The sequence below is a fragment of the Globicephala melas genome, chromosome 17 (assembly GCF_963455315.2).
Source record: "Globicephala melas chromosome 17, mGloMel1.2, whole genome shotgun sequence".
NCBI lineage: Eukaryota > Metazoa > Chordata > Mammalia > Artiodactyla > Delphinidae > Globicephala > Globicephala melas.
Window position 1 is genome coordinate 12,186,810 of NC_083330.1, and position 25,011 is coordinate 12,211,820.

The following is a 25,011-nucleotide window of genomic DNA, read 5'->3' on the forward strand; positions in this document are numbered from 1 at the left end:
GACATATACACACTACTATATATAAAATAGATAACTAATAAGAACCTGCTGTATAGCACAGGGAACTCTACTCAATACTCTGTAATGGCCCATATGGGAAAAGAATGTTAAAAAAAAAAAAAAGTGGATATATGCATATGTGTAACTGATTCACTTTGCTGTACAGCTGAAACTAACACAACATTGTAAATCAACTATACTCCAATAAAAATTAAAAAAAAAACCATTATTGTCACCCCCAAATTAAACCCCATATCCATTGAACAGTTATTGCCCATTCTCTCATCCCCTCAGCCCCTAACAACTACCAATCTGCTTTCTGTTTCTTTGAATCTACCTTTTCTGAATATTTCATGTAAGTGGATTCATTCAGGATGTAAACTCTCATGTCTAACTTCTTTGACTTAGCCCAGTGTTTTTGAGGTTCATCCACATTGTAGCACGCGTCAGCACTTCATTCCTTTTTATGACTGAATAGTATTCCATCGAGTATTTGTATCACAATTTGTCTATGTTGATGGACATTTGGTTGTTTCCATCTTTTGGCTGTTGTGAATAATGCTGCTATTCACATACATGTATAAATATTTATTTGGGTACCTGTTTTCAGTTCTTTGGGGTATATATCTAGGTGTGAAATTGCTGGGTCCTATGGTAATTCTTTGTTTAACTTTTTGAACAACTGCCAAATTGTTTTCCACAGCAGGTGCACCATTTTACTTTTCTACCAACAATGTATGAGGGTTCTAATTTCTCCACATCCTCACCAATACTTAGTTTCTACTTTTTTGATTATTGCTATCCTAGTGCGTGTGAAGTGGTATCTCTTTGTGGTTTTGATTGCATTTCCCTAATGACTAATGATGTTGAACATATTTTTATGTCCTTTTTGATCATTTATATATCTTCTTGGGAGAAATGTCTATTCAGGTCCTTTGCCCACTTTTTAATTGTGTTATTTATCTTTTTGTTGTTGAGTTGTACAAGTTCTTTACTCTGGATATTAGACTCTTATCAGATATATGATTTGCAGTTATATGCTCTCACTCTATAGGTTGTCATTTTAATTTCCTAATAATGACCTTTGATTCACAAACATTTTTAATTTTGGTGAAGTCCAATTTATCTATTTTTTCTTTTATTGCTCCTGCTTTTGGTGTCATATCTAAGAATCCATTGCCAGATCCAAGGTTGTGAAAATTCATCCCTGTGTTTCCAAGAGTTTTATAGTTTTAACTCTTTTAGTTCATTGATCCATCTTCAGTTAATTTTTGTATATGTTGTGAAGTAGGAGTCCAGTTTCATTCTTTTGCGTGTGAATACCCAGTTGGCCAAGCACCATTTGAAGAGACTATCCTTTTCCCATTGAGTGATCTTGGCGCCCTTGTTGAAAATTAGTGGGCTATAGATGTATAGGTCTATTTATTAACTCAATTCTATCCCAGTGGTCTATAGATCTATCCTTATGCTAGAACCACACTGTTTTGATTATTATAGCTTTGTGATAAATTTTGAAATCAGGAAGTGTGAGACCTTTTTCTTATTCAATATTGTTTTGGCTATGTAGGGCCGTTTGAAAATCTATATGAATTTGAGGATTGGTTTTTCCATTCCTGCAAAACAAGGCTTTTGGAGTTTTGATAGAGATTACATTACAATTATTAAAGATTTTTGAACAGAGAAAATGACATGACTAGAATTCTCCTTAGACAGCATTTTACAACATGAATAGGAAAAGAACAAGAGAGGACACTAGGAGACCATTAGAAAATTAGCACAACAGGATGGCTTGGACCTAAACTGTGGGAGTGAAGAGGGACAAGTGCCAGAGAGATTGTGGAGTCAGACTTGAAACAAATCTCTTCATTCACTTAATGATTTGCACCCCATTATTATATGCTCTAGGCACTAAGGATGCTATAGTGAACAAATGGATATGTTATTTTGCTTTCATAGACCTTGCACTCTCATGGGGCAGGTACAGTGGAACAGTAAACAGTGAAATAAAGAGCAAACTGTGATCAATGTTGTATGAAGAAAATGAACAAGCTACTATGATAGAGATAACAGAGGAAGGCCTACTTTAGATAGGAGAGGGCTGTCTAAGGGACAGCTGTTTAATTAAGACCTGAATGATGAGGAGTTAGCCTATTTTAGCCTAAGAAAACAAAATTATCGGGAATTCCTTGGCAGTCCGGTGGTTAAGACTCGGTGCTTTCACAGCTGTGGTCCCGGATTTGATCCCTGGTTGGGGAACTAAGATCCCACAAGCCACATGGTGTGGCCAAAACAAAGAAAAAAAATTATCAAAGGCTCTGAGAACCTAAATGGGAAAGGGAGGGAAGATCTAGGGAGAAGTCCAAGAAGAATCAAGGTTTTGAACTTGTGTGACTGGGTAAAAGGAGGTACTATTAATAGAATTAGGTACTAATTAGGAGGTAATATTAATAGAATATGCTTGAAGGGAAAACTATGAATTTATTTATTTTGGCGGGGAGATATTTAGCAGGTAGTTGGAAATTTGGAACTAGAGTTGGGAAAGAGGTCATGCTTCAGGTAAATGTATTGTGGCCAACTGTATGGAGATGAAAATTGAAGACATGAGCTTGGATAAGAAAGGCAGTTACAGTGAAAAGAGCTCAGGAATTAAAGTTGGAGACCTGGATTTAAGTCTTATTTTTGAGTGGTTGTGATACTTCAGGCAATTTCTCTTTCTAAGGTCACAAAGCTCTATTTCACTGTCTATTCTGTTGTAATTATCTATTTGTGTGTTCTAATGATCACATTGTCTTGATTACTATAGCTTTACTATGTCTTTATAATATCAGGCAGTTTAAGTCGTTCAGTGTTGTTCTTTCTAAATATCGTTTTGACTTAGTTTTACACCATTTTGGGTTATGAAAGCTTTCGTAGGAAGACTCTACTTTTGGATAGCAGGGGAAACCTGTATTCCCAGTGTTCTTCATTCTTAGTGCACATCTATACTTCCAGAAACCTGGAATCATTTTCCTTCTGTCTGATGGACTTGCTTTAACATTTCTTGTAGTGTGGGTCTGCTGGTTATGAATTCTTTGGCTTTTTTTTTTATATGTCTGAAAAAAATCTTTGTATTTCCTTCAGGTTTGAAAGATGTTTTTGCTAGGTATAGAATTCTAGGCTTACAATTTTTTTGTTCAGTATTTCAAAGATGTTGCTCCACTATCTTTTCCTTGAACTATTCCTTACAAGAAATCTGCTGTCATTTTTACCTTTGCTCCTCCATACACAGTCTGCCTTTTTTCCTTTGGCTGCTGTTAAGATTTTTGCTTTATCACTGACAAGTTTTTAATAATTTCATTATGAAATGTCTTGGGGGCTTCCCTGGTGGCGCAGTGGTTGAGAGTCCACCTGCCGATGCGGGGGACACGGGTTCATGCCCCGGTCCGGGAGCGTCCTGCGTGCCGCGGAGCGGCTGGGCCCATGGGCCGTGGCCACTGGGCCTGCGCGTCCGGAGCCTGTGCTCCGCAATGGGAGAGGCCACAGCAGTGAGAGGCCCGCGTACCGCAAAAAAAAAAAAAATTAAAAACGAAATGTCTTGGTATAGTTTTCTTCATGTTCCTAGTGTTTGGGTTAATTCAGCTTGTCAGATCTGTGGGTTTATAATTTTCATCAAATTTTGAAAAATACCAGTCATATTTCTTCACACGTCTTTTCTGATCTCCTTCCCCAACCCTCCTTCAGGGACTCTAATTACAATTATATTTGGCTGCTTGAACTTGTCCCATGGCTCATTGATTCTCTTTTCTTTTTTTCTGTATAGTTCATTTTGGAAAGTTTCTGTTGTGTGTCTTCAAGCTCACCAATCCTTTCCTTTTCAATGTCTACTCTTCTGTTAATCCCACCCAATGTATTATTCACCTCAGAGATTGTTTTCATCTGTAGAAGTTGGATTTAGAAATTTTTTACCTTCCTTGTCTCTACTTAATTTTTTAAGTATATTACCATTGTAATAACTGTTTTAATGTCCTTGTCTGCTAGTTCTAACATCTGTGTCAGTTGTTGGTTAGTTTCAGTGATTGGTTTTTCTCATTATTGGTCATATTTTCCTGCCTCTTGCTGTGCCTTGTAATATTTGATTGAATGGCAGATATTGTGAATTTTATCTTGTTGGGTGCTGAATATTTTTGTATTCCTGTAAAGATGTTTGAATTTTATCTTCAGATGCAGTTAAATTGCTTTAAAATAGTTTGATTCTTTCAGATCTTTTATTTTTTTGGTGGCATCCAAGCTGCATTTAGTCTAGGGCTAATTACTCTCCAGTACTAAGGCAGGACCTTTCTGAGTACTCTCCTCATTGAATTGGGAGGTTTTCTAGTCAGCCTGGTGTGAACAGCCACTATTCCTGTCCCTCTGAGAGTGCCCAGTACTGTGCCTTCTCATGCTTTCAATGGTTTGTTCTTTCCTCAGCCTTGGGTAGTTTCCTCACATGCATGCACTGATCAACTCTGTTGAATTCTTGAGGAGGAGGACCCTTTGCAGATCCTGGGATCCTCTGTTGTTATGTCTCCCATACTTTGTCCTGTGAACTCCAACCATCTTGTTCTCCCTGAACTCACAGCTCCGTCTCCTCAGCTCAGGGAATCTGCTGGGCTCTCCTGCGATTCCCCTTTCCTATGTCATGGCCTGTAATGTCTCTGAAGGTAGTAAGCTGGGGTAAACCTTCTTCATTTCCCATCCCTGAGGGATCACTCTCCTTTACTGCCTGACATCTAATATCTTAAAAAGTGTTGTTTTATTTATTTTGTCTGGCTCTTTTTTGTTGTTGTTGGTTTAGGTGGGAGGGCAAATATGGTTCTTGTTACTCCATCTTGGCTGGATTCAGAAGTTCCCTCAAGGCTCTATTCTTAATAGTCACCTCACACTTTGAGGAGAGGAAAAGTTCCAAGAGTCTTTAACCAAAAGCCTCTAGTATAACCACTCTGTAAAATGAAGTGTGACTATTGTTTAGTCTGCCTATTTAATACTTCTTAAATCTCCAGAATATTAGAAAGGTTTGCTGTGACTAGTGATTTATAGATTGTTTGGGCCAGACCTCAGAGCTCTGGGGCTTCCTTTAAACATGCCAGTGACATTTTCAAAACACAAGGAGCCATTGATAGATTGCAAATCAGTTTTCACTCTTACTTGGTAGTCATTCTGCAAACTTGGTTCTGCTTCTACTTGTGTCATTTCGGCAAGGTTGCAGTTAAGGAAATTTTACTTTCTAAAGATCTTAATAGTATGTAGGGCCCCCTAACACAGGCAATTTACTGTGAATCGAGGGTTTATTTCTGGAACACTAAAAACCTTTCTAGTCCAACTCCAAGAAGTACTGAGTGATTCTTGTTTATCTTATTCTTGAAAGTTTATTTGGAATTAGAAGGGGAAACTCCAACAATTTTATTTGCATGAAAAAGAGAAGACCAGTATTTTAATTACAGCAAGGGAGAGAGGGGACTTAAGGAAAACGGAAAATAACCATAGTCAGATGAATATATTTTTAAGCACTTACTATGGGTTTATCACCTGTTTGGGCAATGGGGTGACAAAGAATGGGTAGGTTACTTTTTATTTTTATGTTCCTCCATGAATCTCAAAGATGTAGTCTTCAAAACAAGTCTTATTTAATGATAACTTATTTTCCTGTTGTTTGAATCAGTCACATATAATAATATGTGACTATAATTTTTTTTTCCATCAAAGCTTTTGTTCGCTTGAAGTAATTGGTGTTACTTCAGTAAAATTTCAGACAAAAACAGAGAATCTTGCTGTTGTGGTAACCTGGATAGCCTAATTGCTGATGAACGTATAATTTCTTTTAGGGTTTTTGAGATATTGAAAATAGCTTTTTCTTCCTGGATTGGCTGGAACCTGAGCACATCCAGTGAGTAGCTTATGGTTTAGTTTTGAAGATAAATATGATAAATAAGAGAGAAAACAAAACAAGGTAGTTCTTGCTAAGTGCCAAGTGGAGCAGTACAGATTCTAAGCATTATAGCAGTTTTATTGCATTGAGGTCCCTGAGCTGAGCTATCATAGTCCCAACAGGTAGCTAGGACTGAGGAGAGGTATTCTGAGTGGAGAAGCAGTGGCTGTAAGTTTGCAGCGGCAGCGGCAGGAGTGTTGGCTGTACATTGTGGATACTGTACAGTGAGGAGACAGTCTGTCAGACAAATGTGTACACAGAGAGTGGTTGGAGATTAGGTAGAAAAAGTAGGTAGGGGTCAGATGCAAGATTCTGAGTTCTTTGAATTTGTACTTTGCACAGAGATGACAGTGAAAATGAGAAGGGTCATTGAAGAGACCCTGTAATGGAGAAAACCAAAGACCTAGTGACTAAATGTGAGGATTGAGTGGGAAGAAGAGCCTGAAGTTTTGAGCTAGGAGTAGAGTGTTATTATTATCACAAATAGAAAAGTCAGAGAGGAGAGCTTGAATGAAATGATACCAGAGATCCCTGAGGCTTTTTCTGAAAATTCCCGATTTCTCTGTGTGGCTCCCGACTGGACAGCGCTTTTCCTGTGGTCCTCCTCCTTTAATTGTTGAACCTGGCAGCATGACGTGGAGTGAGGAAGGGCATTTAGAGATCATGAAGGCACCTGGCCTAATCTCTTCATTTTACAGATAAGGAAATCGAGGACTTCCTTATTGTGACTTTCTTTCAGGCCACACAGCTAGGCTGGCCTCTTGGCATTATTTTCTGAAATTCTTCTAGCAAAGGTTACTGTGTATCAATCCTGCTTGCTGGCAAAGTGACTCTTGTGTTTTCCCCACCATAATTCAATTAGTTATTGACTTGATTCCTCAAATCGTTTTTCACCTTCCCAAATCAAATAAATTAATAGTTACGATAATTCCTTTCCAGTAGTCTGATTTTTTTCTCTATCCATAAACGCCGTCGCAAACCTTGCAGTCGTACCCTATGGGCATTAATGACAAACTCAGGTCTGCTCTCTTGAAAAGTTGTCTGAGGGGAGCTGTTTGAAGGGAGAGGGAATGATTAACGTTTATTTAAGTCTGGAGTGAGGATTCTTACTGGGAGTCCTTTCCACAATTTTTAAAACAAAGAGGCTGTGTGGTGGAGATCAGTAAAGGAATTACTTCCTTTCTTTGCCCCTCTAAACCCCATTCCCTGTGACTTCTCACGCATGGAACCCAGAATCCGTGTGTGACTCCTGCCCTGCCCGAAGACAATGAGATTAGTCAGTGCCCTAAGTGAACGCCGTTATTTTAAGATGTCTCACCCAGTCCTACACCTTAGCTGGAACCCGGGGAGAGTGGCTTCTCTTCCCCTTCCCAAGACTTTCTTCCTCTTACCCCAACGGCTGTCTCTCTCCTTTTATCCCTTCCCTCTGCTAGCATCCAGCCCTTCCTCCCTCGGGGTCACACATCTGCAGGCCGTTCCCAGCGGCACCCTTGCCTACAGCTTCTGTCGGAAGCACAGACGCCGGAGCGAGCCGGGGGCGGAGCTGAGTGAGCAAAAGCCGTGCCTCCACGCTTTGGGCGGGGCCAGCGGCCCAGACAGCGCCGTTGATTGGTGGGGGCGGGCCCTGCCGCGGGGGTCGGGGCCCGGAGGTCTGGCCCGGGTAGGGAGCGCGGCGCGGCTGGGGGCGCGAGGCGCGGCGTGGAACCTGGTGGAGTGTGGCGTAGCTGTGGCGGAGCTTCCCGCTCGCCACACGCCGGGCGTGGGTCCCCGAAGGTAAGTATGGGCAGGGGGCCCTGCGCCGCGTGGGCCAGGTGGAGGCACCCCGCGGACGCGCGCCTGAGGCAGGTGTGGTTTGGCCGGACGGGCCCCGGTGCCACTTCCGCGCGGAGTAGGAGCGCAGGGCGCTGGCTGGCGGCCGCGTGGCGTGAGTACCCTGAGTGAGGGAGTCCGAGTCGGGCTCTAGTTTTGCAGCACTTGTTCACCTCATTAGTTCCGGGAAGCACCCCCTCTCCACGCACCACACAAATCTCGAGAGACCTCAGGTACTCCAGAGACTTTGTATTCTTTAAAATACATTTCTGGTTTGTGGTTCAGGACTGGAGGAGAAACTCGGTAGTGAACTTACGATGCGGCTTTATTTTGACTTCGTGTTATTATTCAGATTGCAGGAAGAGTGCGACTGGTAATGGGACTGTTATTTAAACAAGGACATCAGGGTTTACACAGGCAGTGGATTGTAGAGATTAAGCGAGCAGGCTTTGAATCTCCTTATTAATTGTGAAAACTTGGGCAATTTGCTTAACTTCTCTATGACTTTGCTTCTGCATATGAAAAATGAGAATAAGAAGAGATGAAGCCTTATAGGATTTTTATGAGGATTAAATGAGTTACTACTTAGTGTCTGCCTCATAGTCCACAATAACTTTGGCTGTTTTCTTTATTATGCAGTCAGATGGGCATTAATCTTCAAAGCTGCAGAAAGAAAAACCTTCTGCAGAGCTGTTGCTTGGGGATTCCTTTGGAACAGTATTCAAAGACTGAGTCCCACTGGAAAAGGTCTCATTACTCTTCTGTTGTACTAGAGACGTGATCCACCTACCTTGCTCCAAATCAAAGCCACTCTCAAATGATACAGAAACCTCAGTCTTGAAGATTGTTCTGAAAGAGGCATGAAGAAAGGCGGCACTTTTCCAGTGAGTGTAGCCTCATTTTAAGCACCAAGCTCTGGTGCTTAAAAAGAAGTTCATATCACTTTATACAGAACTTATAAGTTGTACTATTTTGGGTGGGTGCTTATTTGTAATATTATTGCAAAATGAGGTAAACCAGAGTACCCAAATACATAAACTAAATAAACATCATAAGAATCGTAACCTGTCACATGGAAACTCAGAATTGAAAGGAATCTGAAAAATCAGATGGGCTGCCCTTTACAAATAAGGATGAGGCCCAAAAACCCAAAACCAATAAATGACAGGGCTTAGACCAGAATTCAGCTCTGCTGAGCAACAAATTATAAAAGCAAAGGATGATATTACTTCTTGTGTTGATAATAGTACTAGTTTTATTTTTGACAGTTTTATGGTGCTGTGAATAATTTTTCTCTCAGCAACATCCTGTTTGGTAGCTTAACTGCATGATTCATAATCATTCTTCAGCACCTTTGATTTAAATCACAAGTCTGAAAGTTGCTACATCAATGATTGCTTTGAGAACAAGAGGATTGTCTTCTTAAGCTTTGTACAAACATGTTCTAACAGTGCTTTGGTTTTGTTGTTTTATGCAGTCCTTTTCTCTCATGTAGGGAATGTGAACAGCCAGTATAAACAAATTGACCTTCTAGGCAGTTTGTTATCATTGTGTTATTAGTGAAGTTTTCTTGATTGGGTAAGATAGGCATGGAATGCTAGCCCAAGGAAATAGGACTGGGTCCCCTCCTGTAAGAGATATGTTGCAGTTGCTGCTAACTTCAAAAGCATCATGGAGTGAAATCATTTGGAGATATTTGTCTGTTAGTTGCTGACTCTTCCCTGGCCCCTTGTAGAGGCCACTCCCTCACCTGTAGGTGTTTGTTCAGATGTTACTATCTCAGTCAGAGCCTCCTATTTAAAATGCCATACAACCTTACTCTTCCTGTAATGTGTATTTGTCTATTTATCTATTTGTCTATTATCTCTTGTCTGCCACTAGATGGTAAGTTCCACGGGGGCAGGGTGCTTGCCTGTTGTGTTCACTGCTGTACTCTAAGCGCCTGGAAACAATGACTGGCACCAGAGAGTGTCACATGCAGACATTTCCAACTAGGGCTAGTAAGTACTTAAGCCAATTCACAATTCATTTTGCCCTGCTCCACCCTCTCCCCATTTCTGGTTATTTCTCCTGTTACCCAGGAATAAAACCTTGAGGCAACTTAAGTCCTCTTTCTACTTGGCACTCCATGTGCAAATAGCTACTGACTTCTCCAGTTTTTTGCAAACCTGCCATTCCAGTAGTTACCAAGTTCCCATTTCTTCAGGCGCTCCTCCATTTCATTTCCTTCTCTACACCTACAGCTCTACCAGCTCCCTTTTCGTTTGCCTTCACATTCTTATCTGCAGAATGAAATCCAGAGTGAGAAATCTGGCATTCAGTTCTCTGCAACATGATCTCAAATCCACTTTTCCAGTCTCTATCTCCTGTATATAAGAAAAGTGATTTCCAACTTATGCTTGTAAATGTGAAAGTAAAATAAGGCTTTAATGGTAATACCCTGTAAAATCCCAAGGTTGCTTCATGACAGTTTCTCTCTCTCTTTTTATTAATGAGTCCGTCTTTTCCCCCAAGTAGGCAGGAATTCAGACAAATAAGACTAATGACTGTTAACCTGTTTGTACCGAGAACTTATGCTGCTCTTTCTGTTTTTGAGTGTCCAGGCTTCAAAACCTCCCTTACATGTTACCACTACCCCAAATACCTAGATAGGTTCAGTTGGATGTGGTATTGCTTTCCTCTGAATTCTAGTGACTTTTCATGCCTTTTTAAGAATTTATCACACTCTACCTTGAATTGTAATTCTTTGGGCATTTGTCTTTTCTTTTTTGCTACATATAAGCTCCTGGAGGACAGAAAGCATGCACACACAAATTCCAGTTACTTTTTTGAGGAAAAATAAGATATGCACCCACTTATTTGTTTTTTAAATAAAAGTGAACTTAAAGTTCTCCTTAATGGGTCTTTAAGTCATTAAATATTGAGCCTCAACCATCATTTCTACAATATGGACACTTCAGGAAGAAGGCAGGTGAAATTCAGTCCTAAAAAGATTCCAATGAAGTTACTGAGGTCTGGATTTTAGAAGGGAGTAAGTACAGGGAGAGCAACAAACCCAACATCCACGAAGGTGGACAGGTACAAGTTTAAAAAATATACACAGGGCTTCCCTGGTGGCACAGTGGTTAAGAATCCACCTGCCAATGCAGGGGACACGGGTTCAAGCCCTGGTCCGGGAAGATCCCACATGCCGTGGAGCAACTAAGCCTGTGGGCCACAACTACTGAGCCTGTGCTCTCTAGAGCCTGAAAACCACAACTGCTGAAGCCCGCGCACCGCAACAAAGAGTAGCGCCAGCTCGCCGCAACTGGAGAAAGCCCGGGCGCAGCAACAAAGACCCAACGCAGCCAAAAAATTAATTAATTAATTTTTAAAAATACATAAACTCACTCAGAAAACCATTAGGACAAGACAGACTTCATGGAGCCATCTGCAGCTTTGGATTTTCTTGTGAGGAATTATTCCTAAGCTTTATTTTGTTTTTGCATCTCTAGGCACGAATAATACTGTCTCCCTTTGTTTTCTGAGCTGGTAAGACTGAACATTCTCTTCCTTTTTCTGATCTGTGGAGAATAGTTTACCTTCTTTCCCTTCATTGTTTAATAAAATGTTCGTATTTCTTTCGTCATTTATTTTCTGGATATATGGAGAAGATATATGCCAGAAGCTTTTAACTCTTCAGAGAAAGGTGATAGATATAAGATACTTGAATTTGTCTCTTGTTGAAGCTTTCAGTTTTATTAAGTCTTCTATCAGCATTTGGTTTACTATGTTTTGCTTCATTTCATTATAAACATACGCTTGCACATATTCCAGTTGAGTGAATGCTTTTATTTTACTTGTGATTTTTTTCTAATAAATTAAAACTTGTTTCAGGAACTTGTGTAGACACTTCTGCAATTTAATTCTCTTTTCTTTTCTCTTGCCTCCCAAACCTCAACTGGGGTTTTCCCATTCTAGGGCACCCATTAGCCCAATTTATTTTCTTACAAGTATCATCTAAATTTATTTTACCATTCCTGGAATGAATCTGCAGTTTCTGTTGACAGGAAAGAGTTGGTAGGGAAAAAATATATGTATATAAATCCTAATTTTTGTGGATTTTTAAAAATAATTTTTATTGGTGTATAGTTAATGTACAATGTTGTGTTAGTTTCAGGTGTACAGCAAAGTGAATCAGTTATACATATACATATATCCACTCTTATAGATTATTTTCCCATATAGGTCATTACAGAGTAATGAGTAGAGTTCCCTGTAGGTACTTATTAGTTATCTATTTTATATATAGTACTGTGTATATATCAATCTCAGTCTCTCAGTTTATCCCCCCCTCTTTGCCTGCTGGTAGCCATAGGCTTGTTTTCTACATCTGTGACTCTATTTCTGTTTTATATATAAGTTCATTTGTACGATTTTTAGATTCCACATATAAGCAATGTCATATATTTGTCTGTGTCTGACTTACTTCACTCAGTATAACAATCTGTAGGTCCATCCATGTTGCTACAAATGGCATTATTTCATTCTTTTTTTATGGCTGAGTAATATTCCATTGTATAAATGTACCACATCTTCTTTATCCACTCCTCTCTTGATGGACATTTAGGTTGCTTCCATGTCTTGGCTATTGTAAATAGTGCTGCAGTGAATATTGGGGTGCATGTATCTTTTCGAATTACGGTTTTCTCCGGATATATGCCCAGGAGTGGGATTGCTGGATCATATGATAGTTCTGCATTTAGTTTTTTAAGGAACCTCCATACTGTTCTCCATAATGGTTGTACCAATTTACATTCCCACCAACGGTGTAGGAGGGTTCCCTTTTCTCCACACCCTCACCAGCATTTATCGTTTGTAGATGTTTTGATGATGGCCATTCTGACCGGTGTAATGTGATACCTCATTGTAGCTTTGATTTGCATTTCTTTAATAATTAGTGATGTTGAACATCCTTTCATGTGCTTTTTGGCCATTTGTATGTCTTCTTTGGAGGGATGTCTATTTAGATCTTCTGCCCATATTTGATTGGGTTAAGTCCTAATTTTTGAAATGTTAAAACTTTAAGGTAAAATTCTGCATATTATCTTTACTGACAACAGCTAACATAGGTCAGGATTTAAAGCTAACATACTACAGCTTATACTTAAAGTGTATGATAATTTGAATTTGTAATTGGTTGTAAATTTTGTCCTTTGGGAAATTTCTTCTAATGTGCTAACCAGTGAAGTTTTACTGTCAGAAGCAGAATCTTGAAAGCAAATATTTGCTTTGAAGTAAAGTATCCATATCACCCTGTTATACACCTGTGTTTACCCTGAGTTTTCCTTGTTTATAAAACGCCTTCGTTAAGGGTGTTATCAGATAGGATCATTCATGTAAATAATGAAAGTTGGGGCATAGACTAATTACATATCTGTAGTACATGGTAAGCACTGTGTAAGTATCTGTTAAATAAATCAATCTGTATTTTTAGGGAGAATTTTATTAAGATATTTTAGCATATTAGTATGTATAGTAATGAATTGATCTAGTAAAGGGGGAGAAATTGGTGATTCTGGAAAGAGCTTAAGCAAAGGTGTGAAATTATCAGACTTACAGTGATTTTAAAAAATCACTCTGTCTGCTGTGGGAAGAATGGATTGGAAGGGGGTTAGAACAGAGCAGAGATCCCAGGTTGGAGGTGCTCCCAAGAGACTGTGAGATGTGATGGTGATTGTTTTTTTTGTGGGGTTTTTTTTTTAGTTAGGTTTTTGTTTTTTGGATTTTTTGATACCTCCTCAATCTGAATTCTCCCAACCTCCCCAGTCAGAAGCAGCTTTACCCTAGGCTTCCTGTGGCCTGCAGTATTTTGCCACTGGTGGTTCCATGTGAATCCCCCCTTCACTTTTCTTTTGCCTCGTGTAGTCAACCATCCCCCCATCTCTCTGCCAGTGATCACAGTCCCCCAGGGAGTCATCCTTGGAAGTGTTCTATGTGGTAGTGTGCCTCTCAGTGGGAAAGCTTGGGAAGCTGGAAGTAGGGCAGGTGTTCTGGTGATGGGGAACCCAAGATGGTGGCCTTGGGAGGCCAAGGAGAGTAGAGCAGAGCATTGCTGCTGCAGTTACACCCTTGCCCTGTTGTTCTGGAACCAGCAGAGGGGCATGTTAGTTGCGGTAAGTTTCAGGCCTTCCTGTTTCTCCTGGCAGTTTAGATTTTAGTATTGGAGAACAACGGACTGTCAGCAGTTACTTCCACCTCCTCACTCAGTCCCTTCCTCAGATGTCTTTAATAAAATGCAGCCAGTTTCAGAAAACCAACAGACTCACATAACTTTTGTCCCGATTCTGGAACAGTCCTATCAAATTGTTGGGTGCAGATTATTCTGTATTGTGCCTCCTCATTGGATATTTTGCACAGATTTTATTTCTGATTCTTATATCACTTTTCTTTATCGAGAATTAGGATAAATAAAAGATGTCTCAAGTAAGAGATACAATAAACCTACGAAAAACTAGGACTGCTTTGTGAATACAGAAAGAGAGAAATCAAAGAGGGGGTGGGGTGGGAATTAGAGAAAGGATATAGGAGAAAGGAAGGAAAACAGGAAAAGTTGTAACGGATTCATCATGTGATATGTGTGGGAAGGTTACTATGTATCTTCCATTGGCAGATCCTGTTAGAATTTTCACCTCTTCTGCAATGAACTTAATTTACAGATGTGACAAAGATGTGCTTTGTTTCTCTTGAAACATTTCAGATACATTTGGAGCTGGTATTCTGTGAAGGGGAAATAAACAGATACAGATTATATACTGTTACAGTAAACTTTCAATAAAGTAACCAGTTAGCCTGGGGTAAGAGTGTCCTGGGAAGGTGCTTTTAATATAGTTTAAAATGAAACCTATCTGCTTGACCTGTACCCTCCTAGGTAATAATTCCTGCCCTCATCCCACCCCCAATTCTTTTTCTTATTCTCTGGGTCAGTCCCCATCTCCCATTTCTCATACCAGTCCCCATGCCATGCCCAAAGCCTGTGCACAGATTTTCTTTTGTCTCTTCCTCGACTGTCTCTGTCGGCTCCCTCCTTTGGATCCTTGTTTCCAAACACACAGCATCCAGTGCTGTCCCCCTGGATGAAGAAAATCTGTAGCTCTTCTAGGCCTGCGCCTTCCTTTTGGAACAGGATTGTTCTTAATTTCCCTTTGTGCTTTGGTATGAATCACTGACCCTTCTCTGCCATATTAGTTGAGTGGATACTGATAATTATAAAAGTATCTACCTTGTAATTTGGGTAGAGTCCACTAGTCAGTACCAAACAGTCTTCATGATTGTGAAGGAAATGGAGTTAAGAATGTCTCTGCTTATATTTTAGAGGGAAAAGCAGAAGAATCTTTTGACTTTCTTATGAACATTTTTTTTTTTTTTGGCTGTCTGAAACAAAGATGGACAAAATCCAGGACAATAATTGCATACAAGGGACAAGAAGATGGGCATGGTAATGAAGGGGAAAATTCTTTAAAAAAAAAAGAAATCTTTAACTAATATCCATCTATTTTAATCAATATTTATCAAAAAAATTTTAATATAACATGAATTTGGACAGTTTTCTATCATGAAATTTCATCTTTTTTTCATATTTCTACTTTTTACAGGCCCCAAATTAAAAATATAAATCTATTAATGCTTTAAAAAATCCTGTGGTAGCATCCCTTTTTGTATTGTCTTTATTTCATAATTTAGCCCTTGATCGTCCTTGTGATGGGACCCCCCACCCCACCCCAGCGTGCTCTGTACTAAGCTGTTGGTTAGATGTTGATGGGTGATGTCTTCAGCAGCACTCCTGACACTCTGTGCTGCACTGACCCCTCCTGGTGGCCGAGTTGAAAGCTGCTTTTCCTATGCGTGTCTCTTTCTATAACCCAGTTGCTAATGGACACTTGGTGCTCCCTTCCCATCAGTTTGTTTCTCCAGAGGTGATTTAGAAGAATGGGGTGTATGCAGCAGTACCATAGGAAATTGAGAGGCAGCATGTTCACACTGGGCTCTTGGGTCAGAGCCATGTTCACTTCACAGTGCTGCCACCCAAAGCTGTGTGAGGATGTGGAGCTGATAGCCTAGGTTTCTTCATCTGTAAAATGGGAATAATGACACTTCTGTGAGGAGTAAGTGATGTGTTACATAAAACGATGCCTGGTGTTAGTACTCAGTAAATGTTAGTTTCTCAGCCTCAGCAGTACTGACGTTTTGAGCCAGGTCATTTTCTGTTGTAGGGATTGTCCCGTGCATTGTAGGATGCTTAGCATGATCCTTGACATGTAGCTACTAGCAGCCGCCCAAGCTGTGACAACCAAAAATGTCTCTGGACATTGCCAAATGTTCCCCTGTTGAGAACCACTATAAATACAATATTTACTAGCTGTTACATTATCTTTGCCAAGCACTCTCACTCCTAAGATCCAGCTGGCTTCTGAAAGTTCTATCCTCATCTGACCCACTTCTTTTTGTTATGTTGGGCTTGTCTGAGTTATTTCATTAGCTGGATGTTAAGGTTAGCTCTTCCTTTCTGGGTTAGTATCTGAACTACGTCTCCTTAGAGCCATGTGATCTACCCCTAGGCAAGCCAGCTGCTCCTGGGAACCAATGTACAAGATTATCTTGTGACTCTCCAGCAGAGTGAAGGCAGATTCTTTTCTGGTTCCTCTTTGAAAAGCCCTGCATACCTATTAACCTGCCCAAAAGTCCCAACTTTTATTCCCACGTGAACACAGCTTTTTGTTCTGTTCTTTCTTAGTGTGGGATTCTTATATCAGTCCTCTTCTCATTCTGTTTTATTGGGCTGCCTGGCCACTGGATGATTTTGCAGAATTTTAATTGCTTCAGTTTTACAGAATAAATATACCTTAAATTTACAGTAATAGGGTTGCTTTTTCAAAATTTTACTTCTGACCACTTAAAAATAACATCTATGAACCTTCTTCATTGCTTTCCAGAGGACTCTTTAGAGCATATATATGTTGGAGAGGCAGTGTGGTATAATGGGTAAAGGTCGTAAAGTCAGACCACTGCTGGTTCAAATCCTGACTCCACTACCTGGGGTGGGTTACTTCATCTTTTTTTTTTTTTTTTTTCGGTACGCGGGCCTCTCACCGCTGCGGCCTCTCCCATTGCGGAGCACAGGCTCCCGACGCGCAGGCTCAGCGGCCATGGCTCACGGGCCTAGCCGCTCCGCAGCATGTGGGATCTTCCCGGACCGGGGCACGAACCCATGTCCCCTGCATCGGCAGGCGGACTCTCAACCACTGTGCCACCAGGGAAGCCCTACTTCATCTTTTTATGCTTCATTTTCTGCTGGGTTTCCTCTCAGTGGGGCTGTTGTGAGGAGCAATCAGATTGATACAAGTAAAGCACAGTCTGGTTTATAATCTTGCTTAGCCACTCAATGTTAAATATTGTTAGGTTGCCAGTTTGATTTAGTTTGAAGAAAAGGAAAATCTTTCTTAAGGAGAGACAATGTGGAATAGCAAACTAATACATATAGATTTTGGAGTTGAACAGATTTGATTTGAACCCTAGCTCTATTGCCTATTTGCTGGATACTAGCTAGGGCAAGTGATTTAATCTTTCTACGTTTTTCTTCACAGCAATATATTCATTTCCAACCTATGACTTTAGCTCGTTTTTCCAGAGAAAATTGAGGCAAACAAGTGTGATATCTTTCAAACTTCTGCTCCCATACCTGCTTGGCTTTATTTTTAGCAAGACTGAGGATACATGACAGTCTGCATCTGTGTCCCTTTTCTGTGCTCTCAGAGTGTACCATGCATACATCTAAAATCATACTTAGCCAACTATTGAAGGTTCTATATTGCTTATCATTCAACCGCATTAGGTAAGTTCCTTGCAAGCAGAATTTTATCTTTGTTTTTCTGTTGCTTAATGCATAGTGAAAGCTTTAATAAGTGTTTGTTGAATGAAGGAATAAAAACAAATTTGAAACAAGTTGTTAATGTATTTGATTCAGTTTATTGACTGCCTGTGCAGTGCTGGGTTTTTTACACTCATCTCGAATCCTTAAAACAACCATATGAAGTGTTGCTAGCTTCACTTCCTAGATTAGGAAGCTGAGGCTCAGATAATTTAAACGTGTCCAAGGACCCGAGGTAGAGAACTGTACATCTGTACAATTTGTAGTCATAGGAGAAAGGAGAAAGGATCTCCTGACAGAAGCTTTGGCCTTACAGAGAGGAACGCAGCAAGTGCCAAGCAGCAGCCTACCCAGGAGGGAGCAGAGTGAGGAATTCTGTTTCCTGATCCCTTTCTTTCCACCCCATGTCCTGCCAGTGCCTCTCTGGATGAAATCAACCAGCAGCTATAGGGCAAGGGAGCCTGTGGGGTGCAGGCTTTAGAGGTTGGTGCCCTGGGGTGTGGAGCAGGGTGGAGATGGATCTGAAAAGGAAAACAGAGAATATCCAGCGCAGACTTCCTCTTTCTGTCCGTTAGTACTCACTCACCCTTTGGGCGTAAGGCTCCTGTTCCTAACTCAGGGGAAACAGAAGGTCCTCTAGTCACTGCAGCCAGTTCATGCGTGCTCCCCCATGGAGGCACTGCTAGTGTTCTTTGTGTAATGTAACAGAAAAAAACTGAAACAAAGCTGCTGTAGTCTCTGCGTCTGTAGCTAATCTTTTGGCTCAAGTTGGTAATCATTCCTTTTTTTTTCTAGTACTTATTTTACGTTCCCCTTACCCTCTGCCAGGTCAGTAGCTGCTTACCAGATGTCAGGGGTTATGCTTATTTTCTCCAGCAAAAATATCCCATCTGGAATTGCAGGCGTGATTGGCATCACCATCTGGTTAAATTTGTAGTGATCCGTAGTCATACTCTAAGGTCTTTTGCCTTTGGTCTAGGTAAACAGGCATGCCAAACGGGGATGTAATAGGAACCAACGCCCCTGCATCCTTCAAATGTTTGATGATGGTACTGGTTTGTGAGCTTCTCCAGGGATGGGGTATAGTTATTGGATTGCTTTCTTTGTGGGGAAACGGGGGAGAGTTCCAAGGGCTTCTTCATGGCCCTGTCTTCCCTAATGGCTTTTATGACAGAACAGGGAATCAATGCAGGGATTTGGCCAGTTACTAAGTATATCTATTTCCACTAAAATTCTAGGACTAGGGAAATAACCACAGGATGGGCCTGTGCTCCCCTTGGACCCACCATGAGACACCAGGGTTGACTTTATCTCTCACCTCCTCTCTGGAGTGAGATGGGTGCTCTGACTGGTGGACCACGTTTTAGGTCTCCTGGGATTAGTGTCAGTTCAGAGCTCGTGTCCGGTAACCCTTGGAACGACTACACATTTGTCTTTCCCCAGTGGACAGTCACCCTTGTGAATGGCTGCTGGTACCTCTTAGGTAAGGTCTGGAGAAAGCTTGGTGGGATACATCTGTGGCTGTGTGTAGGGCCACAGCAATCTTACACTCAGTCCTCCTTGGTCTAACATCCTGTGAATGTTAGGCTCCTCTCAGTAGGCTTTGAACTTCTTTCGGGGCTCTTTTGGCACCTAATTCCCATTAGGAGGCCATGAGGGGTTAGTGGGAGTAGGTGGTGAAGAGAAGTGGCATCCCCTTGTGAAACTACTTGAAAGGGTTTTATGGGGGGTGGGTTAGGAGGCTGCGTCTTCTCAGAGGGCTGTAAATTGCTGCTTTCAGCAGACATGTTCAGCGGAATGTGGAGTTCAACATTCTTAGCCTCATTTGTATCTGCCCCAGTGCTGCATCCATGATTTAGGATCATTTGACTTTGCAGGGTTGCATGTTTAATTGGTTCTGCAGCCCTTATCATCAAACTGTGGCTTGATCCTTAGCCCTGTCAGATTAGCAGCTGTTAGAAAAAAAGGACTCCTTTATAACAGCCGTAGATTTTCCACTCATCTGTTTGGGAGTTCATAACTTTCAATTTGTCGTTTGCTTGGTGCACATTCTCAAAGATCATCAGAAGCAGCCGCAGCCCATGTCACAATCTTTGAAATCAACATTTTCATCATCTACTTGGACTTAGAGCACCTTGCTCACCACCTTTACTTCATCCTGGGACAGGGAATTTGAGTGATCTTGGTATCACTATGTGCCAGATTATCAGTTTCCCCTCCCCTCCCTCTATAGGAAGGTTATCAGGATGCATCAAACATGCATCCCATTTTTGAGGGTCTGTGTCCTGGGGTCATTCTTGGTAGCAGTTACCACATCAGTCGTGACACACTTGAGTAATTGAAGGGACTCGAACAAAGGGACTATTTACTAAGTTGTTGTGGGCAGAGGTGACAGAAGCAGCAGCAGCAGGGCGTGGTGAAGCACCCCTTCTAACAGTGTTTGGAAGCCGTACTACTCCCAGGCCTTTAACTGTAGCTGTGGGAGAGGGGTCACCTGGTGGGGACTGTGGCCTTGGGTGGAGAAACCGCTGCCTGTTAGAAAGGGAGGAGGAGAACTAAATACGTCCTACCCTTCCATCTCCTGCTAGTGCCTCGCATTGGATGAACCCAACCAGAAGACAGAGGGCAAGGGCAGGAGGCAGGCTGCCTCAATGTGAGATCCACAGAGGCCCGCCTTCTGGGCCATGGCGGGGGGAGAAGCGTGGTGTTGGATCTGGAAGGGCAAATGGGGACCATTTAGCACTCTTGCCAGACTGGTATTTCTGGCCCAGATTTGAGTGTGCCCCTTGAGTGCTGGGCTCTACATTTAACCACCTGCTGTCCACGTAGGCTGAGATGTCCCCTGGGCACCTTGTGTGGACAACTTATCCTTCCCCCTCAGGTCTTTCTCCGTCGTCTGTTCCTGATGCCACTTAATGTCATATCTTAATGTCCGTTCCATAGGGAAGGCCTGAGGCGTGATGTTCTCCTTTAGTTCTGCTCCTCCGGACCACGCACGGTAAGGCACAGTAGGCTTTCGAGCGCGTACGTAAATGTAGTACCAGCAGGCCCTACCACCCCCTGGATCCACATTCTCAAGGGACAGGTGTGGCTAGTGTAGCACCATAACCTTCACTCTCTCATCATGTCTGCTGCAGATGGAGCAGAATGCGCTGGTGTGGGTCCTGGGGCTCCTGGACAGGGCTCACCTGCCTTTGAAGAGCTGTGGTTCCACTTGCTCTGATTGCTTAGCAGAAGAGCACTGTGCCTGGAGGACAAGGCTCTTGTCAAGATGGTGCCCTGGTCTAGTGGAGGTGGGGGGGAAGCTACTCTTCTGAGGTTTTAGGGTATTCTAACTTGTAACAAATGCTGCACCCTAAGCTTAGGAGGGGACCATGTTTTCTAACAACTAATTTAACTGCATATAAATCCTTCCTGACTGCATTTCCAGCAGCAAATCCAACAAAGTAGGCTTTGAATCATCTCAAAGGAACCACCTTTGTAATCAATTAAATTTCATTATACCTGATTATTTGATGTCTGCTGATGGATATTTGAAATCGTTACTTGAATATAATTTATTTGCAACTGTTAGATCAGTCACAGTGACTTCCTGAAATTAATCACCGAGGGAACCTGGCAGACTAACCCTTTAAAAAGTATTATTTGGTGTCAGTGGAGACTGGGGGCTACTGTGTGTAGCAAAGGTGACATCATTGTGACATCTTGAGCCCTTTGTCCGTGGGTGGGATGATAATATTAGCATAATTGTATTTGTTTTGTATGAAGATCTACTGTAATATCTCTGACCAGGGGTCCAGTGCCTAAGAGTTATCCATAGTTGTTAAAATGCAGCCTAGCACAGTGGGTAAGAGTCAGGACCCTGGAGCCAGACAGCTTGGCTTCAAATCATTTAACCTGTCTGTGTGACAGTTGCCTCACTTGTAAAATGGGGGTTAAATAATTAGCTTACCATACAGGTTCCTAATCTGAAGCAAACTTCACCTGTTCATCTTGATGCTAGAAGCTTGAAAACCATCCTTTGAAAAACCCTGCTCTTAAATCCATCAAACTAGAGTCCTTTTAGTTGAGAGTCCTTTTAGCCCTTAGTCCATATGAGCCATGGTGTATAAACTCCCGGAGTTTCTTAGTAGAAAAGAAGGTAGATGGGATGTAAATGTTTGATTGTGACTTAGCTATTGACAGGGACATAACAGAAACTGTGTTTCTCACCTGGGCTGAGACTTTTGATCAAAGGTAAATTCCTGGCAGAATAAGCATAAAATGGGTTCTGTGAGCAAGGAATGGCAAATCACGGTATTTTAAAATCATTTTGCTAATTTTTTTTTTTTTTCTGTTGGTTAAGGTTGCATGATGGAATTTGAACATTACCTCAAGAGGTTTTATGTTTTGGATTAGCTAATTGTGTTTGTCCTCTGCTGACTATTTCTTCGGACTCACTTTTTGGTGTCCTTTTGAGGCAGTAAACTCAAAGGGATTATACCATGGACTACAAGGAAAGCTGTCCAAGTGTAAGCATTCCCAGCTCTGATGAACACAGAGAGAAAAAGAAGAGGTTTACTGTAAGTATGTAATGTAAAGCATATGGAACAAAATGGAACGTAGAGAATATTTCCAATTCTGCTGTTCTTCCTTAACCTAGAATGGCCTCCCCAGACTTTGCAGATTTTACTTATCTTTCAAATGATATATCCTCCACAGTCTTCTCTGTGTACTATAATGGAATACAATTTCCTTTTTTAGTGCAGAGTTTTGCCTGTTTACCTCTCCCTTTGGAGAAACTTGTGAAACTGTCTGATAGACCATCTCACCAGAAAATGTGCATACGTGTGGTTCTGTGACACATCACATCTCAGGGGGTCAATGGCCTCCAAAAGTCATTGATCCCATGTGAAGAACCACTGTCTTGAAATTTCCACAGTATCTTTCTTAAGACATTTGTCATTTTCTATCTCCATTTTAAAAATATTTTTAAAGGAGTAGTCTAACTCATTTTTTCACCATAAAGGTAAAGTCCATTTCTAATTTTACTTTTTATCACCATGGTATCTACTGTAGGACTTTATAAAGAATAAGCACAATGAATATTTGGCTGAGTCAGTGTATCAGTCAGTGACTGCTATTTGGAGAATAGTCACTTTTCTAATTAGTGTAATGAAACGTATTGTATTTAGTTCCAGTAGTCTTGTTAGTATATACAGAGATCTGCTGTCCTCCTCTCCCTGAAAAAAATGTCATTTATCGTGTCTGTAACTGATCTGGCCTTCCTTGTAAGACCCCACCCACTGAGCAGTGTGAAGAAATTCATTTAACCCAATTCTGTTCAACAGTTTGAGCTAAAATTTAAGCAGTTCTTTTTTTTTTTTGCGGTACGTGGGCCTCTCACTGTTGTGGCCTCTCCCGCTGTGGAGCACAGGCTCCGGACGCGCAGGCTCAGCAGCCATGGCTCACGGGCCCAGCCGCTCCACGGCATGTGGGATCTTCCCGGACCGGGGCACGAACCTGTGTCCCCTGCATCAGCAGGCAGACTCTCAACCACTGCGCCACCAGGGAAGCCCTAAGCAGTTCTTTTAAGTAAAAATGCCCAGCCTGTCTTCATTGTGCTCTCTTTCTCTTATTTGAACACACACTCCTTCTCCAACTTGGCATCATGGTTTGTGGCAGGAGAGGTGTCCCCTTTCACAGTGTTTGTTCAGTTGATGACTGACCTCATGGTAGCCTGCTGAAGCCTTGGCATTCTTGTCATCGTTTAGATCTTTGCCATTCCAGGTGTAGAGTGACTGGTCTGGCAGACATCCAGCTGTGGTTGATCTGCCAGTCCTGGGCATTTTGTTGGCATCCACTGCTGGCATCTGCAGTTGATGAACTGATTTGTGATCTGCCCTTTGTTGGCTTGGCAAGGGTCGTGGTGATTGACTGCTGACTCAGCTTCCCTTTCGCTCGTGATGGCTGTAGACCCCACTGAAGCTCTGCGTGCCCTCCACCTTCTCTTGACTCAGGTGGTCTACCCTGGTCTCTGACCAGGGGGTCACCCGGCCCCTGCCAGCTGAGTGCCATGACAAGTGACTTTCAGCTCAGGTCCATGTCACATGGGAGTTGAGGAAAGCTGAGGAGTTAAACTAAACCCTTGGACCACCCCACTCTGCCTTCTTAACTAGGTGGGGTGGGGCCCCCCACTGGTGGTTTTCTCCCAGAGCCTCAGACAAGGAGCTGGAAACAGCCCTTCTGTCTTCTGTTCTCCCTTCCTTAATAAGCATACCTCCACACCCTGCATAGAAGCCCAGAGCAGAGAGATTGCAGTGTGTGTCTGGCCATTTGCCTCTCCTCAGATGTTGCAGCAATATCTTCAGCATTTCTTCCACATTCGTATAAGCCAGTTTTAGAAACATCATATTGATGGTAAACAAGAGGTCGGTATACTTAGCATAAGATAGTGGAGTGTGTGAAGTTTTCCTTCCTTCCCTCTCCTTACTTTTACCTTTGGACCATTCTCTCCTTCAAGGGCATAACCTCCTGCCAAGTTTGATGGAAGTTCATACATAGCAAATACAGGCGATGGGTTATCTCAGGTGTCCTTTTGTTTTTCGTGGTAGAGGTGTTTCCACGTCTTCTGTGAAAAGGTCGAGGAGGCCTATAGTGTCACTCTTACCGGCTGTCCCCAGAGGTGTCCCCTGAGTTCTCCAAGGCTCTATCCACATCCCCTTGTTCACTTCCTTCCTTCAGATGCTCAGATGTTGCCTTGTTGTTAGAGAGGGTTTTTCTGACCACCCTATATAAAACAGCATCTTCACACTCTGCCCCTTTCACACTCTGTCCTGCTTACCCTGTGTAGTTTTTTAATAGCAGTTATCACCACCTGACATACTTTGGGTTTATTTATGTGTGCTTCCCTTAATTTGTTCTTTGAAGCAAGAACTTCCCTCACTATTGTTTCACCAATACCTAGAACAGTATTTGTTGAATTGAAGTTGAACGAAAAGTAGGATTAAGTTCACATGTTAGTTGCTGATCACTGCAGTACAGTCCCCGGTCCTCGGGAAACTTGGTTCTACACAACACAGATAGACCCGACCCCACCCAGCACAGACTCTGTCCAGCTTCAGCATGTCTGTGTATTATTGGGGAACAAAAATAGACACTGCGTTAACTATTCAATTATATATATATATATATTTTTTGCGGTACGCAGGCCTCTCACCACTGTGGCCTCTCCTGTTGCGGAGCACAGGCTCTGGACACGCAGGCCCAGTGGCCATGGCTCACGGGCCCAGCGGCTCCGCGGCACGAGGGATCCTCCTGGACCGGGGCACGAACCCGTGTCCCCTGCATCGGCAGGCGGACTCTCAACCAC

General features: G+C 42.0%; 1 protein-coding gene across 10 annotated transcripts in view; it reads left to right on the top strand.

The window, feature by feature from the left end:
• Positions 1-25,011, top strand: part of SGK3 (serum/glucocorticoid regulated kinase family member 3) — a 149,168-nt gene that overhangs the window by 73,724 nt on the left and 50,433 nt on the right. For 2 of the 10 annotated variants that reach the window (XM_030859627.3, XM_060286983.2), the window contains exons 2-3: positions 20,604-20,658; positions 22,006-22,222. The exons of 2 other annotated variants lie outside the window; for them this stretch is intronic. In XM_030859627.3, coding sequence (XP_030715487.1) covers positions 22,145-22,222 — 78 coding nt within the window. In that variant the 5' untranslated portion in view covers positions 20,604-20,658; positions 22,006-22,144. Of the gene's footprint in view, positions 1-7,587; positions 7,718-20,603; positions 20,659-22,005; positions 22,223-25,011 lie in introns of those variants that run through there. 6 more of the 10 variants (XM_030859626.3, XM_060286986.2, XM_060286985.2 and 3 more) reach the window with 6 other exon arrangements.